A 27,301-nucleotide genomic window follows, 5' to 3' on the forward strand; every position below is an offset into this window, starting at 1 on the left:
GGGAAAATGCACCCTTATGACATGAGAAATATGGTACTTTTAATTTTTTTGTTTTTGTTCTTGCAATACAGTAAATTACTGGGCGTTGTTCTGTAATTTAAAAAGCTCTTAAACATGATTGCGTTGTCCCATATATCCACCAACTTAGCCAAACATTTAAGACAAAAGCTTGAAACACTTCCATTAAAAATGTAGCTTTCAGTTAAAAGTTTTTTTATGCCTTTTCAAAATTTCTTTAATTTTATTGATTTTTCCATGTTACATTTTATTCTTTGAAACTTAATCAGCTTTATTTTATCAATGCAGATATCTTTCATTATTAATCTTTGTATTGAATCTGCTGTGATCATTATCTTTACTTGTGCATGAGTTGAGAGCCCCCTTTACGATGGCTGTAGTTCTTGTAGGTCGTAGGTTGGCCTGGGCACAGGCCACCCATTGAGATACTACCACTAGAGAGTTATTAGGTCCTTTGACTGGCCAGACAGTACTACATTGGATCCTTCTCTCCGGTTACTGTTCACTCTCCTTTGCCTATACATACACTGAATAGTCTGGCCTATTCTTTACAGATTCTCCTGTCCTCATACATCTGACACTTAAATTACCAAACAATTCTTCCTCTCTCAAGGGGTTAACTACTGCACTGTAATTGTTCAGAGGCTTCTTTCCTCTTGGTAAATGTAGAAGAGACTCTCTAGTTATGGTTGGCAGCTCTTTTAGGAGAAGGTCTCTTCAAAATCAAACCATTGTTCTATATTCTTGGGTAGTGCATAGCCTCTGTACCATGGTCTTCCACTTTCTGGGTTAGAGTTCCCTTGCTTGAGGGTACACTTGGTCACACTATTCTATCTTATTTCTCTTCCTCTTGTTTTGTTAAGCTTTTTTATAGTTTATATAGGAACTATCTATTCTAATGTTACTGTTCGTAGAATATTTACTTTTCCTGGTTTCATATCCTCACTGGGCTATTTTCCCTTTTAGGGCCCCTGGGCTTCTAGTATCCTGCTTTTCTAACTAGGTTGTAGCTTAGCAAGTAATAATAATAATAATCAATTCAACTCTTGATTCAGATAATTTCATTAGAGAAATATTGCTTTTATAAAACTTAATGTGTAGGGATAAGTTTTGCAATCGGGTGTTGACTTATCTTAACTTTTTTTTACTAAAACCAAAAATTTATCAAATTCTGTACCACTGATGTGGTTATTAATTTGGTACCATCATTCAATTTTGTTGTATCGTTTCTTATCAATGTTATAAATTTTGCTGAAATTGATTATAGTGATTAGAAGAACCGTTCTTTATAGCAAGACAAATTCATTCTTTGACACAAACTTTGATAATATTCTTGTTTTCTATTTGCTAGTGGTTGATAAATTAGGCTTTTTAAAATGTATGGTTATTACCAGTGGTCAGCAAATAAACAGGATGAAAGTGAGGAAACCCAGAATGGGATACAGGAAGCAGCTGCTTTTCTTATGCTCTTAATTCTATTGAAAAACTGGTCCCAGGTGAATGTGATGTCATTGCTTTTTGCAATACTGTCTCTGATGTGCGAGGAAATAGGCAAAGATGTACCTCTGTCTTTCCGGAATCTATAAGAAGTAATTCTGAACAGGATACTTTTGTTTCAAGTGTTCACATTTCAACGTTTATACTTGTTCTCTGAGTAACCTCATTCAAAGAATATTATCCTGAGAGTGAATGTGATAAGGTTTTCCTATTTTTGAAAGCTTTCATTGAAATACACTCATACCAAGGGGTTAACTACTGCACTCTTAATTGTTCAGTGGCTACTTTCCTCTTGGTATGGGTAGAAGAGAGACTTCAGTTATGGTAAGCAGCTCTTTTAGGAGAAGGACACTCCAAAAATCAAACCATTGTTCTCTAGTCTTGGGTAGTGCCATAGCCTCTGTACCATGGTCGTCCACTTTCTTGGGTTAGAATTCTCTTGCTTGAGGGTTACACTCGGGCGCACTGTTCTATCTAGTTTCTCTTTCTTGTGTTTTGTTAAAGTCTTATAGTTTATATAGGAAATATTTATTATAATGTTGTTACTATTCTTAAAATATCTTATTTTTCCTTATTTCCTTTCCTCACTGGGCTATTTTCCCTGTTGGAGCCCCTGGGCTTATAGCATCCTGCTTTTCCAACTACGGTTGCTACTTAGCATTTAATAATAATAATAATAATAATAATGAAAAGATTTAACATCAGTTTGACTTTTTGCATCTTCTCTTAAAAGGAAGTGACAGATACTTGACATCTCCATAGTTCTGATGTGGTGCTCAAGTATATGATCTAAGTTACCATTATAAGGCCACCATGTCATCCTACTGATCTAACTTGTTTATTGGATGTCTTCAGTGCTATTCAAGTTACTTTGATATTTCCATGCATTATGTTACACATATAAAATCATCTTAATAAATCAACTTTTCCTGTAAGTTTTATTATTACAAAGATACTCAACCAGACCATGGAGCCCCATTTTTTGCCTTTTATAAGTTAATCTTCAATTATTGTTTTCAAGTGAGGTGTCCAAATTGGAGTTTAATGGAAAGATATCAAAAGAAGTGGATAAAAATAGGTGGCAATGATTACAGTTGGGACTGAAGAACTTGCAAAGCAAATAATGTACTGGAGTGCATCTTTTAGGCATCATATCTTGATGGCACATGAGGTTCCTGTATTGGGGAAGGGCTATTTATAGTTGATTGATAATACCTTTAAACAGATATTGCATCCGCTGGGGTTATCCATGACCCATTGCTGATTTTGTTAAGGTTATTAGGGGCAACAACACTGCCTTAGCATGATGGGCAGCTGTGTCCCTCTTAACTCAAATGTATTGGCTTCAAGTTATTCCTTGCCAGCGTACCATTTCGTCATGTCCAGTCTTTCATATAGTAATCCTCCGATAAGTCTCTGACTTACTTTCAAGGTTCTTTATTGACAACAATCTCTCGGTATGTTCTTTGTTTCATAACATGAATAAACCAAAATTACGTTAGATTTACCTTCACGTAACCTTTACAGATTGGGGTTATAAAAAATCAGAGAGACTTCCCAATACTAGTTATTCTTCTAGGGTAACAACCACTGATGTTCAATTTTAAGTGTGCATTATCTACTTTCCTTTGATTCAGATGTAAAAGCACATAAAAACAAGGTTTTGTGCTTGGAATATTGAATTGTATTCTAAAAAATCCTACACTTAGACAATGATAAGATTACCAAAATAAATATTAATTTTGCTATATTGCATATTTATGGAAATTGTATGATTTTTTACTTTGCTCACAATTTCCAGCTAATTTTGAAACTTTCAGGTTTAAAATGCATAAACTTGTTAGCACTAAATCACAGACCTCACATGGTTTATGGTATCTTGAGGATCCACAAATCTGTTATCAGGATTGTTTACAGTTTACACAAAGTTCTGGATTGTTTTGTGATATGGCTGGGGTGTCATCTACTTGAAGTGGAATCATATGAAAGCAAAGGTTGAATATTGCTTTTGAAGTACAGTAAAACCTCCTTATCTGCAGTCATTGGTTGCCAAATTATGCTTGTAATAGGCAGTATAAACTTGGGATTTTTTTAACTTGTAAATACACACTTGTAAACTGTATTTGTAATTTAAATGTGAAATACACTACAATGATTGTATTGTACTGAAATAACTTTTACTGTAATATTAGTCTCTCTCTCTCTCTCTCTCTCTCTCTCTCTCTCTCTCTCTCTCTCTCTCTCTCTCTCTCTCTCTCTCTCTCTCTCTCTCCTCTCTCTCTCTCTCTCTCTTTATAACACAAAGAAATAGATATCTGTGTGAGGCTCAAGGTGAGGGTGGCAGGTTCATCCTTGCCAAGATTCTTGGACACGATGTATCGTATAATGCTAGCAGCATTTTTAGATTTATTTCAGAAGCATGTCTTCTGAAAGTTATTTAACTTTTATAATGACATATTTACTTTAATGGTTTTAATTGAATATTATTTTATTCTTTATTTATTATAAACGTTATTGGCGTCAATGACCTTTGCTGTCAGGATGCCACAAAATTTCAAAAAATACTCTCTCTCTCTCTCTCTCTCTCTCTCTCTCTCTCTCTCTCTCTCGTCATCCTCTCTCCTCTCTCTCTCTCTCTCTCTCTCTCTCTCTCTCTCTCTCTCTCCTCTCTCTCTCTCTCTCTCTCTCTCTCTCTCCTCTCTCTCTCTCCTCTCTCTCTCTCTCTCTCTCTCTCCTCTCTCTCTCTCTCTCTCTCTCTCTCTCTCTCAAAAGTTGTGTTTTAATGTGCTGTACTACACTAAACTGCTGAGTAGTAAAGTAATAATAGTAAATCAGTTATTAAAAAACAACCAAATACACAATAACTCTATCACCAACACATACTAAACTAATTTATGATCATGTCATAGAATACCCATACATACTGTATAAAGATATTAACAATGAAAATTATTATAGAGACTAAAACTTTTACTGCAGTTTAAAGGTCAGTTGTGGATGGCAGAGGCAAGGGACAGTTCAATGTCCTGAGAGACTGACCACGTACACATATGATCAGGTATTATGTAGTATTTATTAGTAGGAAATACTCGAAAATGATTGTAATGTGTGATCAGTGATATGAAAAAGCCCTCTTTCCTTCTTTAAAATAATTGCAGGAATTTGATTGTTCTTATTTTGTCCTAAGTTTAATTAATTTTCATTTAGATAAAGTATGTTATTTCAGTTTGAAAATAATTGAATTAAGAACTTAACTAAATTTAGGATAATTTGATAAATTCCATATTTGTTAATGAAAAAAATTGCATTTACTGTACTGTGTTTAAAAGGAGCTCATTATAGATATAATATGAAGTATGTTCAACTTTTCTCATTATTAATTTTCTCTTTAAATCAAACACCACAGTCAAGCCAAAATTATATAGTATTTCCCTTTACAGCCAGCTGGCTTGTTATAATTAATGACGATGTCAAGGCTGACTTTTGTTTCTACGGTGTTGTAATAGATCTGTAAAGAAATGATATGTGAAGCTAGATACATTAGACACTATTTCATGTTCTCATGATATATCTGCAAAGACCTTTTTTTTATAACAAAAATGATTTCTTTTCTTTACAAACAAGAAAGTTACCAGTATTAAAAATTATTTCTTGAACAAACAACTAGCTCTTTGTATTTCACTTATTCAATTGGAAGATGGGAGGGGTTAGGTTGAAAGAGCTATTGGGAAATAAATTTATACAAAATTTTATTCCATAAATCATTTTTACAAAATTATAAGGATTAAAGATATAGTGCAGACTTAAATAACCCGTAAAATGTGTGCATGACTGAAATGAAGAGATAAAAGCAAAGAAAATTCAAAAGAGGGAAAAATTGGAGAAAGATTTTAACTTTTGGCATTCAAAAGAATAGTTGCAATAGAATATATTATAAGGAAGGTAATAAGTATAATATGGATTAATGAAATAAGCTAGGCTAAAATGAACTGTAAAAAATTTTGAATAACAAATAAAAATAGAAATACCGTTGAAGAAAGGAGAATGTGAGAAACTAAATAGCCTTTGGGCCAACATTCCCTTTACATGAAATTACTTTACAGCGGATTACTCTACTGGTTGCTGATGAAATTGTGGGACTAGTTTAGCTGCCCTTATTAAGTGAATTTTTAGCTTTATTTTTTCATAATGATATCAATATTTCAACGGAAGATAAGGAGGTTCCACTGTACCTACGGATTTTTTTTTGATAGCTTGTTAAAGCCTAATAACTTTCATTGATGATGGCTCTTTCAGAATGACATTGAAAATGTGGCATGTAATACTAGTGCACAATTAGATTTTTTACATCTCTCTTTCCATTTACTGAAACTTGAAGTTAATGTAACTGTTTGCAGTGTAGTTGGGGCTTGTGTGCATTTTCCTGTTTTCAGCAAGCATGATTTCTTGTTATTTGCCTGATTTTTTGTAGCTTTGTAAGGTCAGTAGAACTTCCAACAAAATAGTTTGTTTCACAGTTAAAATTTTCATTTTATTTTTTTTTATTCTTAATACTTGTAGAGAAATTATTTCTTTTGTAACATGTCATTTAAAATTTTGAACCTCCAGTTTTTGTTTCATCAAACTACTGTAATTTTGTATATTTTGTTGTCCTATTAGACAAATATCAAAAGTTAAGTATTCCTAATTAAGAAATTACATAATATGGTGTCACATAATGGCTAGATTGAGCCATTGCAACCTCAATGATCATGAGTATAGCTACAGTATATAGTACTTAGGCCCATGTAAGGTTAGATTTTTGGTTTCAGAGTGCAAGCTTTTTATCATAGATTTTTATATATATATATTTTTTTTTATTATTATTATTTTGTTGAAGTGACAAAATTTTTACGAATATTTCTTTTTGATGGTTTGGACTTTGAAGGGATATTGGTAAATTGGATGGTTACACAAAGAGCTAGTATTTCTAGTAGAAATCCCTCTCTTAAGTGCAATTTCAGAATATTAATGTGTAATTTTGGTAGAATTGTAGACATTTGCAGCATCCTGCTGTATATACACAAATAAAACATAGGGATTTTAGATACAGTACTAGCTAAAGTTTGTCAGCAAAACTGCAGCAGTGATACCAGGTGATAGCAGGTGTCTGTACATCTGTTGTTCCTTGCTGATAGTGAAGCTTACATTTTGTGCCTCTTCACTCAAAAATCTTCTGAGTTTTTGCCAATGTTCTGTTGCTTTGCTCTGATGCATGCTTTTTGTGTATATTAATTAAGACAGTAATATCTCCTATAGTCTAAGAAAAGACTTTGGTGTGGGCTTCATCTGTGGTACTGTAATTGGTTGCAGAAGCATTTCAGATGCCTATCTTTGAATTAGAACTTCTTTATAATGCTTATTACAGTATTATTATTAGACATTCGTGAACACTACTTTTATGAAAATTATGAAGTTAAGTTAACTAAAGTTGGTAACATTTTAACTTGGCCCATGTATATATTTTAAGGTACAGTATATTTATGTGGATTATTATGATGGATTTTCACCATTCTTCACCATTCATCTTTGAATTTATAATATTTCCAGGATTGTAATTGTGAATTTTGCAAGTTTTGCTTTATGCGTGTGCAGCACTTAACTTTTCTTTTAGTTATTTATATCTTACCTCACCTGAAAAAAGACACATTACAGGAGTATTGGATTTATGTGTATACTATCGTTTTCCAAATTTAAGTATCTATATGCCAATACCATTAATTCCTTAGTATTTTATTAGATTTCAGCAACAATATTTTGTGTAGTATTCAAGTGACATACTGTATTGTAATTGGAATTTCAGTATTTGATACATTAAATCAGGAATTGAAATAACCACATGTGTCATTTTCATCTCTGAATTGGTGAATATAGATAAGATGGACATCTTTGACTTGCAATGCCTTGTATTACGTTATCATAAAACACAAAGCTGGGCAAGTTGATTCAATTTTAAAAATATTTGAATATTATGATACATTTTTTATATAAGGATCAAATTTAGTTTTTATATGAAATGTTTGGATTATTTTAATTAAGTATTGCAGTGATGAATTTATTTGTGTTTAAAACCCCAATTTTTACAAATCTAATGGTCTTGTTGATGTGTCATGATGTTCTGCTTAGGTTCAGTACATTTGAGTTTTATTTCCTCCTTATATGATATTTTGGCCAAAGTTCTCTAAATTATACCCTATCATATTGTTTAAAGTTTATTATAAAGAAAGAAGAAAACTTCTGTAAATTATTTAACTAATTTTAATGTAAGTACCGTAACTAGATTAGATATAGATATATGGTTTTAATTAGGTTTGCATGTCTTTGCTTGGTGATATTTCTTTGGTATACATTTTTTTCCAAATGGGTTTGTGTTTAGAATATTTAAATTATTTTTCTTTACAGTTTTGCCCAATGTAACCAGTTCTTTTTCAGCTGCTTTTAATTTCTCAAATTAATTACTAAATAAACCTGTTCTTATACAAATTATCCACAATTGCATTGTAAAGAAGTTTTCTTCAGGATATATATTTTGTCTGTAAGATGATTGGTATACAGTATTTAAGTGGAAAAATCCTGAATGGTTTTACATATCACTTTCAGAAAGTTTATTTGTTCCTATACATGTACTCAATTTTTCTTTTGGAATTTAATGGGAAGTTCTAACCTTTTAGAAATTTTCTTTTTAACAGAATATAGAAAATGGTATCACTTAGATAACTGTCATCATAGTGCTATTAATAGAGGGCTTAGGAAATTTATCTTGATACTGTCAATTCGTAAGAGTGTTTGGTGTATGCTTGTCAATTCATACAAGTACTGCATAGTACAAGTTTTAGGTTCTGGATTCAGGAGAGCTATTTATGGGCTTAAGTCTGTTGCAAGAGTTTGAAGTTAAATGTGTTACCTACGCAGCAATATGTAATATTGCTTTGTTCTCAGAATTTTCAACACAATGGCTCTCGGGGTGACTAGAATTATTAAAACAGTCTCTCTCTCTCTCTCTCTCTCTCTCTCTCTCTCTCTCTCTCTCTCTCTCTCTCTCTCTCTCTCTCTCTCTCTCTCTCTCTCTCTCTCTCTTTTCTCTCTCTTTTTCTCTCTCTCTTTTCTCTCTCTCTCTCTCTCTCTCTCTCTCTCTCTCTCTCTCTCTCTCTCTCTCTCTCTCTCTCTCTGTGTGTGTGTGTGTGTGTGTGTGTGTGTGTGAATTGGCTGCAATACTATATTCAAATTGGAATTTTAATCATTTATGCTGGAACTTTATGAAAATAAAGTAGGAACTTTAACAATAGGTAAAGTAGTTAGATGATAAACACATGTGAATACAGAAACAAAGACACTGTACTACAGCTGTATACATCACTAGTAAGACCCCATCTAGAATACAGAGTCCAATTCTGGGCTCCAAGTACAAGGATATACAGTAAACTGGAAGTAGTACAAGCTAGGGCCACCAAACTAGTTCCAACACTAAGACAATTTGGATATAGACAGAGGATGGAATGTTTGAACTTATTTGATCTACAAACTCGATGTCTAAGGGGACAGTTATTGAAGGCATTCAAAATTTTTAAAGGAATAATAGATGTAGACTACAAAAATCAATTCATGCTTAGCACAAATAACTGCAGAGTTAATGGATACAAACTGGAATTGAAAAGATACAACACCACTCAATGTGGTAGTTTCTTTACATACAAAATAGAAAATACAAGTAACAAACTTCCAGTAGGTATAATAAACAGTAACACAGTAAATGAGTTCAAGAATAAGTTATTCAAAATCATAAAAACTCTCCAAACGTTTAAACTAAATTGTTCGACCTAAGAGCAAGTAGTCTCCGCGAATGGACTAAAAGGTCTTTGACATCCATATTCCTTGTAACTCTCTCTCTCTTCAGTTGCTGCCAGTTCATGCTTTTATCAACCAAATTACCCTTTACATACAATCAATCACAATGTGTATATTACAATGGAGATATAATTACACAAAATTTATTCCCTTTTGTAGTGGTGTCAATTTCATTTGCTCAAATAGCAGGTTTATTTAAAAATGTAGTATGAGGATCTAATATAGAAAATTTCTTGAAAATAGTACTTGTATTCTTTCTTTTAATGTCCTGGTGTATTTTTATCCTTTTAATGTCCTCTAACATTTTTTATACGTAACAGTAATTATAAATGAATTTCGACTACAGTACTGTACTTTAAAGCCTATTAGATTATAATTTTATTAACATTTTATAGCTTTAACTTTGATGCTAAGCTATTTCTAACACTGCCATTCTAGCTGCCTTAACCTGGCTTCTCAGACATTGACCAACTAACGCGTATCCTTGTCATCGCCGGAACACCTGATGAAGAGACTCTTGCTAAAATCACCAGCGAGGAGGTAAAGCTTTTATCAGCATTTTTTTTTTCACCTGCTGAGAGTTTTGTAATTCTTTTTGAGATGAAACAGTTATTTATAGTATTTGGCACTTATTGATTTAACAAATTTATTTGCTTTTACCACAAGTATGTTATGTGTAGATCTAATTTTAAAGGTTTTTAACAGAACTTGTTTATTGTTTCTTTATAATTTGATGAAACAAAAGCAATTTAATTTGTGAAAACCTTGAGATCAAAAGTCGGGAATTTTACAAAATTCAAGGTCTAGTTTCTGATTACCATTGGTTCAATATGTTAGTTTGGTATGTTGTTGTCAGCCTTTAGGAATTGAAGATTAACTTATTCAATTTTTTTTAAGGAAAACCATGGTAAGTGAAAGGTATTAGTTATAGAATCCTTTTGCTGTAAACAAGCAATAGCCAATTCTGTGTTTCGTTAAGCACCAGGTATATTTAATAGAGTGATTGATGGTTGTCTACTGCCACTTATTATAAAGTTCTTTTTATGTAAGAATTTAAAACTTATCAACTATGCAAATGCTTTATTTGGTGGAGGCAACATGAATATTCTCCGAATCTTGGGTAGAAATAGGTAGAATGCTTGTTTGACGACAAATATGAATTTTTCTATCAGTGAAATTTTACCTCAGTTTAACTTTTGAGAGGTGGACTTTTAGAGTATTGCCAATGGCAAAAGAAAGTTTTTTTTTTTACTTAGCTTTGTATTTCACCATTATTTTTCACTAGATTTAATTCTGTATTTGGGGATGTGCACTGTAACCATAAACCAATTGATTAACAAAACTATGAATTTGTTTGTCAGCAAGGGTAGACTAAGATTTTCAAATGAGAGTACAGTATTTAAGATTCCAATTATATGAGATTTCTCTCTGAATTACTGGTACAACTCTCTCATGTGTGTACCTCATATGTCCTGTATCATATACAGTATATTAACCAATAACTTCACCATTCACTAAGCAAGTGAAATTTGGAGTGATATCCTTAGGTGAATATTAGACTAATATAGGGAGCCCACATACTTGCAGTCAAAAACATTATACCTTGCTTCAGAAATAGAGTTCTTGTTATTTTATTAGGTGAATGTGGGAACCATGTCCTATTTATATCATTTGATTTTTTTATATAAATATATAACAGTTATCAAAGCATGATAATTAGAGGAGAAGTGCTTAATGGTATTAGATTTTGAAAAAACCTGCATTCCTGTGTTTTTCTATAAGGGGAGGGAATTTAGGAGAAGTATATAGTATAATTGGAGTGTTTCAGTTGACTTACTGAAATATTAAAAAGTTTACATAAAATGCTGGTAGGATGGGATGCAATTAGTCATAGCATTAATTCCATTTCACTCGGCAAAAGTTTAGTTATTCATATACTGGATCTCCTTATCTTTGCAAGCTGATAATTGTTCTCTTAATGGAGTGCGCATGGTCTTCTGAGACCAGCAGCAGTATTTATTCTTGGAATTTAACTATCTCTTGCACAGGCTACTTCTAGAAGTATATAAAGACCAAAATTATTAAGACTCATATATGACTGTTAAGCTGATGTTTATGCTCCAATAAGAAATCTAGGAGCTTTACTGATAATTCACGAGAATTTGAAATGTCTGAGAATGCAGCCAAGTGGTGCCTCACAAAATTTAGAAATAAACTTAGTTGATTTGTTAGACCAAGGATTCTCCCAAACACAGATACTTCTTATTAATACAGCAGAAATATGAATTGAAAGATGTAGAAAAAGGTTTAGACATCTGAATTGCTTAACTCTTCCATTGACATCTCAAGCTGGGTACTATTTAAGCTGGGAAAGCTATCAGCATTTACACTGGAATAATGTGAATACATGAACTAAACGGCACCACTCAAGGTATCGTTAAGGTACCCTGCAACATCAGTCAGATTTATGGATAAATATCCAAATAATAAATACCATGCACTTTCCTTAAGAACTGTATTATAAGTACCTTACAGTTATTTTGCTTCTCATCTTTAAAGTAAAGTACTGTAATCAGAGATGAAAAAATTGCATGATTAACCCAAAATGGGGAGCAGAAAAATTTCAAAGCGACAGATCAGGTCTTGCTACTTGACAGACTGCCTTAAGGATAGTTGGTGCTTGTTTCCATTACATACAGGTCTCCAAGTCCATTAAGGAAAATTTTCCATCCTGCAGCAATATTGGACACCTATTTGTTCCCATATTAATAAACCTTCCGTTATTTGTGTGGATATTCTTTTAGCAGCAGCTGGAGGTAGCCATTAGACTTTTAATTGCGAGGTGGCAACCCTTCCTAACCGCTCAAGCAGGTAGGGTGGGGGGGGGGGGATACCCAGCCACCTCTATGTATACTCTCACAGTGTGAGAGACATCACTTTTTCTTTTAGCCCAATAGAGATTGGATGTGTCCGCTCCCCTCCTGACTGTCATTGGACTTTTAAATTTCGCACTCTCTTTGCAAGTGTGCATGTCTTCTGCGATCGCCTTCACCATGCAAACATGTCCAGGGCGAGATGGTGCTGCGTTTGGGACCATGTCGTCGTTAGAGACCAACCTGGACTCTCTCTGTACTACGTGCCGAGGGCATCAAGGAGAGGAGGGTTCGCCCTGCGTAGAGTGTAGGGAGTGGTCTGCCTTCCAGTGGGAGAAGTTTGGGCAGCGTAGAAAAAAGAAGACTAAGTGCGATTGTTCTCCCTCAGGGGCGAGTAGTATGCATTTTTCCTCTTCTCACACCCCCAAATCTCTCTCAAAAGCTCCTTCTCGCACGCTCTCTCACGAGGAACGTACGAGTAGGAGCGCAGATCGATTAACTCCTTGGCAACCCAAAAGTACTGGGATGTTTGTTGCTTCCCCTAGAGGAGCAACTTATCCAGCTGCTGGGGAGCCATTCACCCTTTTAGATCTGCTGCAGGTGTGGTCATCCCTAGGGATTTCGGGACCCCCTTCGAAGGAGGAGCTGCTGCGCCTTCTTCAGCATGGTGCCAGGAGGGATCTTTCTCCGGAGCCATCAATCTCTGGATCTGTGCGAGGTCCATCTGTCGCCTTCCCCTGGCCCTTCCACGTGTGGGCAAGGTGATCATTCGCGTTCGCCTCGCCAATGACGCACTGCTGACAACGAACCCTCTCCATCCTGGGATCTCGTCGTCCCTTAACTGTCAACCCTCTGTTTCTTCCCACCGGAACCCTCAGGTTGCAGGTGACGATCTTCCAGGGATCAGCGCGCATTCCAGCAGAAGCGCTAAGGGACGAGCATCCCCATCGCCTCACCATTCTGGACCTTCTTCCCCTGATCACCGTTCGTAATGATCGGAAAATCGTAATGGTCGTAGGTTATCACAATTCGAGCGCTCTTCGCCTAGAAGATACTCATGCTCTAGAGCTTTGCACTTACAAGACCATAGGTCTCAACGCTCTTCTCGGAGGCGTTCCTCGTCACGAAGACAAGTCTCGTGATCGTGATCATCAAGATCACGTGCAATGTCTAGACCTAGGTCCAGATCTAAATCACGAGGACCGTACTCACACTCGCAGGACGATGCTCACGTTCACGAGGGTGGCATTCTTGCTCACAAGGGTATCGTTCATGAGAACGTGGTTTTCGTTCGCAAGGCCAACGCTCATGTTCATGAGGCAGACACTCACGTTCGCGAGATAGGCACTCTTGTTCACGCCATTCTCGAATGAGAGCTAGACGCTCCCCTCCACGAATATCATGATCAAGAACGGCACGTTCGCGATCAAGGTGTAGACTTTCCCCGTTTACAGGTAGAGGTAGGCGTACACACAGTCCATCAGCGCGTAGCTCCTTAACCAGACCTTCCAAATGACCTCGGACCGAACCTGGTGATGAGAACGACCACTCATCAGACAGGCTTCCAGCTAAACCCTCAGTGCATAACTCCACCTCACGCCGACGTCATCCATCTTAGGACAAGTAGGGACATAGACTTGCCGAGGGAGATCGTGATCCATCCTTTCAACCCTCAAGATATTGATGTAGTGCCTCCAGATCAACGCCCAGTTTCTGTACCTTCTCTAGAGGAGGAGCCTACAGCTCATGCTGCCAAGGCTTATGTCTAAATCCTCAAAGACCTCTCAGGTTCCCCCTCCTAAGACCGCAGAGGAATGTCTTGTTTGTAGGAAACCGAAGGACACGAAGACGAAACCTAAGAACTCCGCGGCACGGGAAGCTAGAGAGGCTGAGACATAAACGTGGTCCCCAGTGGCAGGCCCATCCACGGTTTCAGTTGACGACCCTGACCTACCCCAGCCTGGAGGTGGACGACCCCTTAGACTCGGAGAATGAGAATCTTCCAAAGGCGGCCAGTCCGAACTATCACTCCGAACAGGAGAGACGTGCGTCAGAACCTACCTTTGGCAGGTCCTCTCCTGTATGAGGGCCATCAACAAGCTGTCCACTCCTGGTTCCTCCATCCAGGAAGGGGAGGATATTGTTCTTGACGAAATATTAAAAATTCAGAAGCCTTCCAGGTCTAGTGCAGCTTTGCCCTGGTCCAAAGGTCTGACAGCTGCCAAAAGGAAAGCTATCGCTCAAATAGCTGGAACTTCTAGTTTTTTTAGGGCAGGTTCCTCCTCTCGGTCTCTTCCACTTCCTTTTGTGTTACAAAGGAAGTATTACGAGATCAAAAAGGAACCACATTCCACCATGACCCTCGACCCTTCAGTAAAGTCCCTAACGAAGGGTGTTCCCACTCAAACCCTCTCCTTTCTGAAGGGCCCACAAGTGTCAGATGAGCTGCTAAACATAGGGAGAGGCACAAAGTACGCCATGCAGGCTGCTTCATGGCTTGATCTATGGTTGGGATCCTTGGGGACATGGATTTCTCCCATGATCTGTGGAAGGAGTCGGCCAGGAAGACGTTGGAGCCCTTCCTGTTATCAGGTACTCGGACTCTGAGTTTCTGTCGCACCTCGTTGTCAATCTGGGGCGAATGCTATCTTCAAGAGAAGGGATACCGTCATAGGTCGGTTCCACAAGCAGGTGCCAAAAGTGGAGGTTTCATGGTTGAGGAATTCCACCCTCGAGGGTTCTTCTTTCTTTGTTTCGGAAGAGATAAAGAGGGTTCTTTGTTTCGGAAGAGATAAAGAGGGCTGCTGAGCGATGGATGAAATCGTCCAACGATTCTCTCTTCCATAGGGCCATGACATCGCGGTCCTATGATAGACCTTCTCAGTTCTTCCCGGCCTCAGCAAGAACTTTCCTCTACTCACCAGTCAACTTCCAGGTCTTCAGGACCTTCTAAGGTGTCTTAGCAGCCCTTTCAGTCCAAGGGGCAGAAAGGGTCCAAATCCTTCAGAGAAAAGAAGGGAGGAAAGGAAGGTGGCCGAGGAGGTCTCTCCCAGTAGGAATGGCATTCTTCATCACCCACCACCTTTGGGAAGATGCCTACAGTCAAATTTTTCTGGTGAAAAAGGCGACTGGAGGCTGGAGACCAGTCATCGATCTCTCCCCTCTGAACAAGTTTGTTCAGCAGACTCCGTTCAGAATGGAGACAGCAGACACAGTCATCCAAGTGGTATGTTCAAGGGACTTCATGTGCACACTGGATCTGAAGGATGCATCCTTCCATATCCCAATACAGTACATCCGTTTTCAAGGAAGTATCTGAGATTCATACACAAGGGAATGGCATACCAGTTCAAGGTTCTATGCTTTGGTCTTGCGACATCTCCTCGGGTATTTACCAGTGTTCGCCCTAGTGTCCTCTTAGGCTCACAGGAATGGCATCCGTCTTCTCAGATATCTGGACGACTGGCTGGTCCTAGCAGACTCAGAGACGACCCTTCTTCGTCACCGAGACATGGTTTTGAGTTTTGTTAGGATCTAGGGGTCCTGATAAATCAAGAGAAGTTATCACTGCAACCCTCACAATGACTGGTATACCTCGGAATGATCATAGACACCATCTTAGAGAAAATTTTCCCATCAGACAAAAGAGTACACAGGCTGAAGGAAGCGGCTGCACCCTTCCCCAGGAGAGAAGTTCTTCCAGCTTCTTGTTGGTTGAGTCTGTTAGGCCACCTAACCTCTCTCATCCGTCTTGTTCCAAACAGCCGCCTCAGGATAAGATCCCTGCAGTGGTAGCTGAAGTCCGTGTGGAACCAACACTCCAACCCACCGGACACCCGAGTTCCCATAACTCAGGATCAGGTGACGGATTTGAGTTGATGGATGGTAGACGAAAATCTTCGAAGAGGCCAGAATCCTCTTGTTCCCCCCTCCAGATTTGATGCTTTATACAGATGCATCAAAAGAAGGGTGGGTGGCTCACCTGCTGCACCATACGATCTCCGGCCTTTAGTCAGAGTCAGAAAGGTAGTAGCACATAAATCTTCTAGAGATGAGTTTAGCCTACTTGGCTCTTCATCAGTTCCAAGTTGCTGGCAGGTCACTCTGTGGTGTTGATGAGCAACAACACCACAGTAATGGCTTACATAAACAAACAGAGCGGTACCATTTCGCAGCCTCTATGCCCTCTTGCTGTAAATATTCTCAGATGGTCAGAAGAACATTCGGTGGCTCTATCAGCTCGATTCATTCCCGGCAAGAGGAATGTGCACGCGGACAATCTGAGCAGAGCGACTAAGATAGTAGGCTCCGAATGGTCTTTGAATCGTCAGATAACCAACAAAGTCCTGACTTTGTGGGGTTCCCCGACTGTAGACCTGTTCGCAACATCTCTTAATAGCAAGCTTCCGCTGTACTGTTCTCCAGTCCTGGAACCTCAGGCTCTATGGCAAGATGTATTTCAACAACGGTTGGACAACATCAACGTGTACGCCTTTCCCACGTTTTTTCTGATGAGAAGACTGCTCAACAAGATAAGAGCGTCCAAAGATCTAATGATGACCCTTGTAGCTCCGCTATGGCATCATGCAGAATGGTTTCCAGACCTCCTGCAACTTCTAGTAGATCTACTGAGTGAACTTCCTCCACGGTAAAATCTACTCAAACAGTCGCACGCGAACATCTTCCAAAAGACCGTGCAGTCGCCTCTACTTCACACATGACGACTATCCATCTTCTCTGTCAGAAGGGCTTTTCACGACATGTTGCGGTGCGAATGTCAGGACACTTCTCATACGGAGGTATGAGATCACTTTCCCCAGTCAGAGATCCGACCTCCTCCTTGGAACTTGGTTCACGTCTTGAAATCCCTAAAAGGGGCTCCCTACGAACCATTACGCCATGCAACTGACCGAAACCTCTTTTTAAAGACGGCATTCCTGCTCGCTTCAGCCTCGGCAAAGAGAGTTGGTGAACTTCTTGGCCTCTCGTATGACATCACCCATTCAAGGGGATGGGGCGAAGTGACGGTCAGCTTCGTCCCTGAGTTTAGTGCTAAGACTCAAAATCCGTGGATACTGGACCATAGATTCAGGCCCTTTCAGATTGCGAGTCTTCATTCTGTAACCAACGACCCAGATCAGTTGTTAATTTTCCCAGTGAGGAGTTTGAGATACCATCTTGAACGCACTGCAGCAACACGCCCCAGACTAACATCTCTGTTTGTTAGCTCAGTTTCCTCCTGGATTCGCCAAGTGATCGAAAGAGCCCATGACGTCAGGGGAATCAGTACTTCCCTGGCATTTAAACACAACTTCTCCGTGTTGCAGGTTATCCAAGCAGGAGTGTGGAAAAGACAAACCACCTTCACAGCCCATTACCTTAAAGACGTGACCCACAGGAGACTCAGCCCATTACCTTAAAGACGTGACCCACAGGAGACTCGATACGTTTACTATTCGTTCTGTGGTGGCTGCTCAACAAGTGGTTTAAGATACCTGAAGCTCCTTGATGGATAAGTAGCAGTTTGTTGGGGGTATTGGTTACCCAGGTTAAGACTGAGATGAATGAGAAGAATGTCTGGCTTTTCCTTTCTTCATCTTCTCCTCCCTTGGGGTACAGCACCATGGGTCCCTCTGCAAGGTGACTTCAACCTCTGCAGGTAATTATCACTTCCCTTGTGTAGCCTAATATAAGTTATAAATTGTTATAATGTTTATGTTCCCATTGCTTTCTGTGAGGGAGCAATGGGATATGTCTTGTTGTTTTCCTATATAAACTCACGTTTATACAAACAACAACCTCTATTTTACTATATTGCACAGGCTGCTAGTATACTCACTTTGTATATTTCAGTGAGGTGTCAGTTTTCCCTAGACCACAGTGTTATACTGTACTAGGTAAAACTGGCAATGTCCATGCCAGATCTAGGACTTCCTCCCACCTAAGAGTGAGTCATCCACATAAATAACAGAAGGTTTGCTAGTATGAGAACAAATGACAAATTTGGAGATAATTTGTATTTTTCCCTAACTAATACAAACCTGGAGTTATTTATATAAATTGACCCGCCATCACCTGTCCCCCAGAAGTCCTGCCTGCAATAAAAAGTGACATCTCACCACTTTGAGAGTATATATAGAAGCGCCTGGGTGCCCCCCAGCCACCTCCAGCCTATCCGCTTAAGCGGTTAGGCAGGGTTGCCACCTCGCAGTAAAAGTCTAATGATTACCTCCAGCTGCTGCTAAAAGAATATCCACATAAATAACTCCAGGTTTGTATTAGTTACGGAAAAATACAAATTATCTCCGAATTTGTCATATTTTGAAGAAAAACTGTCCTCACACAACTTGGAGAACTAGAAAAGTTAAAATTAAGTGAATCAGAATTTAGTAAAATGTGCTGAAACTCCTAGGATATATTTCAGGAGACCAGCATTCAGCAGGTTTTGAGTTTTTATGGTGGTAAGTTTGAAGTCAAGTGATTCCACATCTATTCTTCTCACACATTATAAAGCAGAGAAGTTCAGATCATCATTGTTCATCCTCCAGAAAGTTATATGGAAAGAGTATGACATAGATTGGTTTGGTCAAGCCATTAGGTCTGATTTTCAGTCATGCAGTGGTTCTCTGTACTCTGTATTCTTGAAGAACTTGGAAAGCACGCAAAACATACAAAGTCCTCAGACTTTTTTATTAGTGTGCTTGATCATACTCACTCTATTCTAAGTTATCTATAACTAAGTAGCTAATGAAGTTTGTACATGACAAACCTCCTCTTCTTTGTAGAGAGCTGCTGTAAACTCTTACACAGGATTTGATATATTTTACTTCTTGGTGAAAAGCATCATCCAGGGCAGAAATCCTATACAGTAAATTATTTTCACTTGTAGCTTTCCATGAAAATTATTCATCTTTTTCATCAATCTTTTCTTTAAGTTTTTTTCCTGATTCTCCCTTTATGGAGGTTAAATGTTGAATAAGTTATTTTTTTTATCTTGTGTCCTTTCTGCCTGAATTTTGATCTAGTTGGTCTTTAATTGTGCTTTATTCATGATATTTGGGTCTTCTTCTTGGTGTTGATTCTGCAGGTTCTTTATTACATTTTCCTTTTTATTAACTGCTCCATTTTCCTTCTTGTAACTCAGTAAATTTTCCCGCTCCTGGACAGCACACTTTGCAACTACCTTTTTATGGTCACAAACCTCCTAAATCTAAATTTTCTTTGCCAGTCCTCATCTGCTTTCTCTGAGAAAAAGTTAATCAAAGATTGTGTATTGTATGGATGCTTTCAAAATGCGAAATGATACTTATGCAACATGAATTCAAATATACTTTACCTTATCCAAACAATTAGAGGCCTATGATCATTATTAATGTATATCTAGCCACAATACTGTATGTTCCTACAAGTATACAAACCTTTTGGTTCTTTAGATATAGAATATGTATACTAAAATTTTGATTTTTCAATAGGGATTATGAAATCGTTAATGAGGTAGTTAACGACAGGTGGTAAGCACGGGTGAGAAGCCCCATCCCTGCAATTGTCGGAAGTTCAGCACTTGTTTTCGGCTGCAATAATTATGAATACAGTATACTGTTGTGCTGGCGGTTGATTGTGATGATTGTGAAGTAATAGATGAATATTTGCTGGGGAAAGTTTGGACATTGTAACCATTATGCTGTACAGGTATGTGTAAAGCAGCTATAGATCCACACACTTTGTGCATCTTGTAAGGGGTATGATTGCAATCATCCCTGTGTACCAATTGTTAATCATGGTTTCCGGGGAAGTTGCAGGCTTATGACTTGAGGGGGAGAAAGAGAGCTAAACTTTTTCCGTGGTCTGTCTTGGCAATGCCCAAGAAATTTTTCGTGGCAGGCTTATGATTTGAGGGGGAGAAAGAGAGCTAAGCTTTTTCCGTGGTCTGTCTTGGCAATGCCCAAGAAATTTTTCGTGGCAGGCTTATGTTTTGAGGGGGAGAAAGAGAGCTAAGCTTTTTCCGTGGTCTGTCTTGGCAATACCCAAGAAAATGCCCAAGAAATCTTTCGCTGCCTCTGTCCCCTCATTGAGTGTGTCTGTTACCGATGCTCCTATGGATATGCCTCTGGCTTGATTCCTAGGGATTACAGGTAGGCCATCACTAATCCAGCAACTTTGGGACCAGGAGGGTGCCGGATTATCCATATATTACAGGTAGTCGTCGACTTACGGCCGATATAGGGACTGAGGCATGTCGCAAGTTGAGAAAAGTGAATTTTCCGTAAATTTATTATGACGCGTCATGATTCAGCAAGCATCCAAGTTATATTTTATCAATATTTTCATACTGTATCTCATTATTTCATTTTGTTGTTTAGTAGGATATCATGTGCTGTATTAAAGCATTTTTGTATTCTATTTTTCAATATCTAAAGAATTTTAAACATCAAGAATTACTTAATATTTTGTTTACTTTTAATTATGATCAGCTGATCTGAAGGTCTCGCTACTGTATTGAAAGATTGCTCACATACGAGTTGTATATTTTATGTATAATTTCTTAGTTTATTAAAAAGATCTTCATGATGAATATTACATCAGCACCAATATGTTACAGGATATCACAGTTTTCATACAGTTCGTTTGTAGCCATTATTATTAGTTATCATCCAAACATCTCGCGCTCTCTGTGTGAGTGTGTGGGACAATGGGGTTTGCGGGCTCGTGCAGGTAGTTCATTTTTAAAGTTTCATTCAGTATTTAATTTCCTATTATTAAGCCTTCATATGACATTAGGCATTATTGTGGTTTTATTAAAGCATGTTTGCATTCTATTTTTAAATTCCATAAACATTTCAATAAGCATCAATTACTTTTGGTAAGCTTCAGCTGATCTCAAGGTCACACTACCAAATTGATATTATGTGCACATATAGTACAAATAACACAGAGGTGTTTAAATAATCTTCTTAACTTATCCGAATATTACATCAGCACCAATATGTAATAGGCATAGTATCTATACAGTTTGTTAATAGACCTCATTATTATTTATCATAAGAATATCTTCTCTCTCTCTCTCTCTCTCTCTCTCTCTCTCTCTCTCTCTCTCTCTCTCTCTCTCTCTCTCTCTCTGTTTTGATTTTTAATTCACCATTAAATCTTTATATTTCTTTAGACATTATTAGAAAGGATAAAATTAATAATATTGATATTACATAACCAATACTTGGTACGATATCTGTTGCTTCAAAAGCTAATTTATACACAGATGCATTCATTTGCTCGTTATGATCGGTGATGAAACTTAAACAAAGCAGTGTTTGTGGTATTATGTTGCGGGTTCAACAAGAGCATGATATAAAATTGTCTTTATTTAATTTATTTTGGATTTTTTAAGTATACAACAAAAGTTAGCTTATGCATCGATGGTTTTGTAATTCATTCAATTTTTGACTTTGTCTTATCTGAAGGTCATCTTAATACACAAAAATATAAGGTATGTTTCTTCTTGTGTACAGTAATGTACAGCTAGACTGTTTTCAACAATACACTAAAAACTGTTTTGTTCCGACACAATATACTCACCGAGAACTACTTTCCATAGTTGTCACTTGGTGACCTCTCAATCTCGACCAAGATTTTCCCGCGTTACCCCCCTATCCCGCTCCATATAGTTTCTACCCCTGCCGCCAGGATACGCCCTGAGGGCAGGTCACTGCCTTCCCGGGTCAGCATCGCCATTAAGTTCTTGGTCGTGAGATGTGAAACATCTCCCTCTCTCGCTCTCTCGATCCTTTGGCGCGTTGTGATTCCACGTGTTTCCAGTGTGGGGACTTGTGTTTTTCTGCGTAGTGCGTTATTCGCAAGTGTTTCAGTACGTCCCCCTTGCGTATATCCCAGTGTACTTGTAACTCGATAGTGTTGGCCCTTCGTGTGCGAACGATGGAGGATGTGCGTCGTTGCCCTGGTCCTAGAGCCGGAAAGTCGTGTGGGGCTTTCCTCTCTAAGCCAGAAGTGGACCCTCATTCCCTTTGTTCCACGTGCAGGGGTAAAGTTTGCTCCTCCTCAGACACGTGTCCGGAGTGCGTAAGTTGGGACGGCATACAGTGGGTACGGTACAGTACCAAGAAGAAGAAGTCGTCTAAGCGTTCCCCCAAGAAAGTGAGTGGCGTGTCCTCTTTACCGTCGGTCAGTGATCGGTCCGACGAAGCCTCGGCTTCTCCGTCTCCTTCGCAGAGGAGTGGGCACCAAGCCCCCAGTGTTATAGTTAGCCATAGCGTTCTTCCCGGTGAACCCAGTGTGAGGGAAGACCCAAGGGCTGGCCCCTCTGGAGAGAACGGAAGGGCCGCTAGTGCTTCGGGTGAATCGGGCCACGTGGCAGGGGATCACGCTTCTTCGGAAGACCCAGTATGGGGCAGTGTTGTTGTATCGGAGTCCCCTCCGCCCTCGTGGGCCGGTGCGTCGGGCTCTCCCCCGCCAGAGGACAACCACGCTAGAGTTCGCCGCCCGAGTAGCGATGCTTTCGGGTGGAAATTGCCGAAGACTCCGGGGAGGTCACCGCTAAGGATGGACGTGTCCCTGGGCCCCTGGCCTCCTAGCAGGGATGGAGTAGACACAGTGCCCTCGATCTCTACAGCAGTTCCCGAAGACTTCCTCCAACATCCTGTCTCGGACGCCCGACGACGAAGAGCTTCCCCCGCGCATCACTCGAGCAGCCGTTACGCGAGGAACGGGCGCCCTCAGACTCTTCAGAGGTGGATTCATCCTCCGGGGGAGAACTCAGGGAGAAACGACACCGGAAGAGAGAGCCGGCCGAAAACGATCGTTCCCGCTCCAGGTCAAGGTCGCGGCACAGCAGGAAGCGTCCCCGCTCTCACTCCCGTAAGTATAGGAGGGAGGCCTCTCCCGGCGGCGAATGGGTCTACGTCCCTTCAGGAGAGTCCAGAAGGCTCCGCTCTCCAGACTCTCGGTCCAGTGAACGAGCCTCTAGGTTGTCGCTCCCTACGCACAGCCTAGAACCGCTCGACCTGCCACGCAGGAAGGACCTCGCCCTTAAGCATAAGTCCTCGAGGCCTCCGGTTCACCCCGCCCAGCGGGGGGAAACGCGCTTCCGAGAAGGCAGCCTGACCGAACCAGCCCAGCTGGGGCGGTCGTCGAGCAGGAAGGACCGGTTCCCGTGGTCGGGTCATCCCACCGGGACCGTGTCCTCCGCTTCCAGAGCCTTGGGGCAGCCGAGGGTCCTCCCGGAGCCGGTGGCTCCCGCCTTACGGCGAGATCCACCCGCGTACGGAGCACCCTACGGTTACGGGTCGACCTCCCTGGAACCAAGAGGAGAACGCCCTGTCTACCGTCCAAGCACGGCTCCCCCACGCCAGGCCGAGGCCTCGGCCGACGGAGGCGAGGCTTCCCCGTCGGAGGACTCCGCCTACAGAAGGGTGGTAGGTCTCATCAGGAGGCTCCATGGGATTCCAGAACCCTCGGCGCCTAAGGTGAATGCCTGGAGGTCGAGCCTCCTGAGATACACTCACCGCGACGCCCTGCCGAAGTCCTCCCTGGCCCTTCCTCTCGCCCCAGACCCAGTACTGGGCCAAGAATACATAGATAACTTGGTGGCCAGCAGTGCGGAGGCCCCCAAGTCCCAGAGTGCCTCCAAACTCCTCCAAGGTCTCAAGCCACAGGGCAAGGTATATATTCCGGAGGGACGGCGCCCAGGTCCCTGTAGGGTGGACCCAGCCTTGGACATCCTGGGACAAGGCGGCTCGGACGAAAGGGCCTCTTCAGCCCCTGTTTCCTTCTCACCCACTGAAGCCGCCATGATGGAGGAGATGTCAAGGGATCTTGTGAACGTCTCCTCATGGCTGGACTGGTGGGCCTCCACGTTGGTGAACGTACGAGCCTCCACAGACCCCGACGATCCTGAGCAACAGGGTCTCCTGACGGACCTTCTCACCTCCGGGGGGAAAGCCCTCAAGTTTATGGCTTACCAAGCACTCTCATTGACGGCCAACTGGGTGCTTAGAAAACGGGACACAGTGCTCTCTAAGTTGTCAAGGAAAATCCCGGACAGAGAGGCCCGAGTGGTGCGTAGCCTACCCCTAGGGGGTGAGTCGCTGTTTCCTCTGAAGGAGCTGGAAGTGCTAATGGAGAAGGTGTCCAAGAGGAGAGAGACCAACGCCCCCAGACAAACATCTTCCAGAAGGCCGCCTTACAGGAGATCAGTCTCGGATAGTGCCGTGACTACTCAGGCCGCCCCCAGCTCTTCGAGGAGGGACGCCCCTTCCTCCTCCTGGACAACAACTCCGCACCCGCAGGGGAGCTCCAGCTTCTGCCAACTCCTTCAGGTCGGGTTACTCCGCTTCGAAGAGAGGCAGATCAGGCCGCCCCTCTAGGAGAAGGTAGAGGGAGAGGCCCCCTACTCCCGCCCAAGTCTCGGGTTGGGGGATGCCTCAGACCTCATTGGCAAGCATGGAAAACACAAGGGGCGGATGCTTGGACGGTGTCCGTCCTGAAAGAAGGCTACAGGGTCCCCTTCATAGCGGATCCACCCCCTCTTATCCCAGCCACCCGGACAGAATGGTTGGCTCCCAGGGACCCGTTGAAAAGGGCCACCCTTCAAAAAGAAGTTTCCTCCATGTTAGAGAAGGGAGCCATGGAAGAAGTCCTTCTCCCAGGGCCAGGCTTCTACAGCCGCCTGTTCCTGGTGGAGAAAGCAACGGTGGGGTGAAGGCCGGTGATAGACCTGTCGGCCCTCAACAAGTTCGTCAAGAAGATGAGCTTCAAGATGGACACCCCAAAATCCGTCCTGATGTCCTTGAGGGAGAAGGATTTCATGATGACGATCGACCTCAAGGACGCGTATTTCCAGATCCCTGTCCACCCGTCGAGTCGGAAGTTCCTCCGGGTGAAATGGGGCTCCCAGATCCTGCAGTTCAGGACCCTTTGCTTCGGCCTGTCGACGGCCCCTCAAGTGTTCACGAGGGTCTTCGCGACGGTCTCAGTATGGGCTCACGAACGGGGTATCCGTCTCATCAGATACCTGGACGACTGGTTGCTCCTTTCCAGCTCAAAGGCCCTCTTGGAAGAGCAAGGGAAGGACCTCCTCCAATTCTGCAGGAATCTGGGAATCATTATCAACCTGGAAAAATCGAACCTAACTCCATCCAACAGAATGGGGTACTTGGGTATGACGTTGGACACCGTGCAGGGGAAGGCCTTCCCCTCGGAAGACAGGATACAGAACCTCATCAAAATCATTCAGCCGTTCCTGTCGGAGCATTCCAGGAGGGCGAAAGACTGGCAGAGACTGATAGGTCACCTGTTCTCATTAGAGAAACTGGTTCCCCAAGAGAAGATACGGCTCAGACCCGTACAATGGAACCTCAAGGGCCTATGGTCCCAGACAGGCTCTCAGAAAGCGTTGATTCCGGTCCTTCCGGACACGAGAGCAGCCTTAGAATGGTGGCGCTGCCAGTCGAACTCCCTCAAGGGGATGCCCCTCGGGTCCTGTCCCCCCGAGTTCCTCCTGTTCACAGATGCCTCCAGCCTAGGGTGGGGAGCCCACCTGCGGGAGGAAACAGCAAGCGGTACCTGGTCGGAGACCGAAAGACATCTCCACATCAACGTCCTGGAGCTAAAAGCAGTACAGAAGGCATGTCTGCACTTTGCAAGTCGGTTGAGGGGAAACACCGTGGCCCTAATGTGCGACAACGCCACGGTGGTAGCCTACATAAAGAAACAAGGCGGCATGAGATCGAAAGAACTGTGCGACCTCACCATAAACATCCTGCATTGGGCGGACGAGCAACAGGTGGTACTACTAGCAAGATTCATCCCCGGGAAAAGAAACGTGCTAGCCGACGGCCTCAGCAGAATGGGTCAGATAGTAGGGACGGAGTGGTCCCTACACCCAGAAGTGGCCAGACTCATCGTTCAACGCTGGGGCTCCCCGGTGATGGACCTCTTCGCAACAAAGCTCAACGCCAAGCTACCGGTCTATTGCTCCCCGGTGCCAGACCAAAGAGCAGCCCTAGAAGACGCCTTCCAGCACAAGTGGGACAACCTGGACGTATATGCCTTTCCCCCCTTCACGCTGTTAAGGCAGGTGCTCAACAGAGTAAGAGCCTCCCAAAACCTAAGGATGACTTTGGTAGCGCCCTGGTGGCCGGAGAGGGAGTGGTTCGCGGATCTAAAAGACCTGGCAAGCCAACCGCCTTGGCCTCTGCCCCCCAGGCCAGATCTGCTGAGTCAACCTCACTTCCTCAAGTTCCACGACAACCCTCTCTCTCTTCGCCTTCACGCCTGGAGACTATCGAGCGGCTCCTGAAGAAGGAGGGGTACTCCTCCTCCACAGCTAAGAGGATGTCCCTATACCTAAGGAAATCCTCTACCGTGGTCTACCAGGCGAAGTGGGCCGCCTTTACGAAGTGGTGCTCGGCAAAACACATAAGACCTCTTAAAGCTTCGGTCCCTGACATAGCGGACTTTCTCGTGTACCTTAGGGATGAAATAGGGATGTCAATCCCAGCTATTAAAGGAGTACGGACAGCCTTAGGCCAAGTCTTTCTCCTAAAAGGCATCGACCTGGGGACCTCGAGACACATAGCGATGCTGATTAGAAGTTTCGAGCAGTCCTGTCCTCCTCAAGCCAGGAGAGTGCCCAGATGGGACCTGGCCAAGGTTCTGAAAATGCTGTGTCGTCCTCCCTTTGAACCCCTCAAAGATATCGGGGACAAAGACCTCACCCTCAAGACCGTCTTCTTGCTAGCCTTGGCTTCAGCTAAGAGAGTAGGTGAGATCCATGGTCTGTCCTACGACGTGGCACACACCAAAGGGTGGAGGGAGGTATCCTTCAAGTTCGTACCCTCCTTTGTAGCTAAGACTCAGAACCCAGCAGTCTGGGACCCGAAGTTTGAAGGTTTCTCAATTCCGGCCATTCCCAAGACAGGCAATATGGAAGACCTGAAGTTATGCCCAGTAAGGACGCTCAGGAAGTACCTGGATAGGACGGCTCATCTCCGACCAGGTGCCAAGAACCTCTTCGTCTC

At 41.7% G+C, this 27,301-nt stretch overlaps 1 protein-coding gene across 3 annotated transcripts in view; it reads left to right on the forward strand.

Moving 5' to 3' along the window:
• Positions 1 to 27,301, forward strand: part of LOC137616440 (mitogen-activated protein kinase 14-like) — a 258,883-nt gene that overhangs the window by 172,947 nt on the left and 58,635 nt on the right. The window contains exon 7 of one of the 3 annotated variants that reach the window (XM_068346188.1): positions 9,860 to 9,939. The exons of the other annotated variants lie outside the window; for them this stretch is intronic. Within the exon in view, the coding sequence (XP_068202289.1) occupies positions 9,860 to 9,939 (80 nt within the window). The remainder of the gene's footprint in view (positions 1 to 9,859; positions 9,940 to 27,301) is intronic. 3 annotated transcript variants of the gene reach the window in all.

Source organism: Palaemon carinicauda, chromosome 22 (genome assembly GCF_036898095.1).
Source record: "Palaemon carinicauda isolate YSFRI2023 chromosome 22, ASM3689809v2, whole genome shotgun sequence".
NCBI lineage: Eukaryota > Metazoa > Arthropoda > Malacostraca > Decapoda > Palaemonidae > Palaemon > Palaemon carinicauda.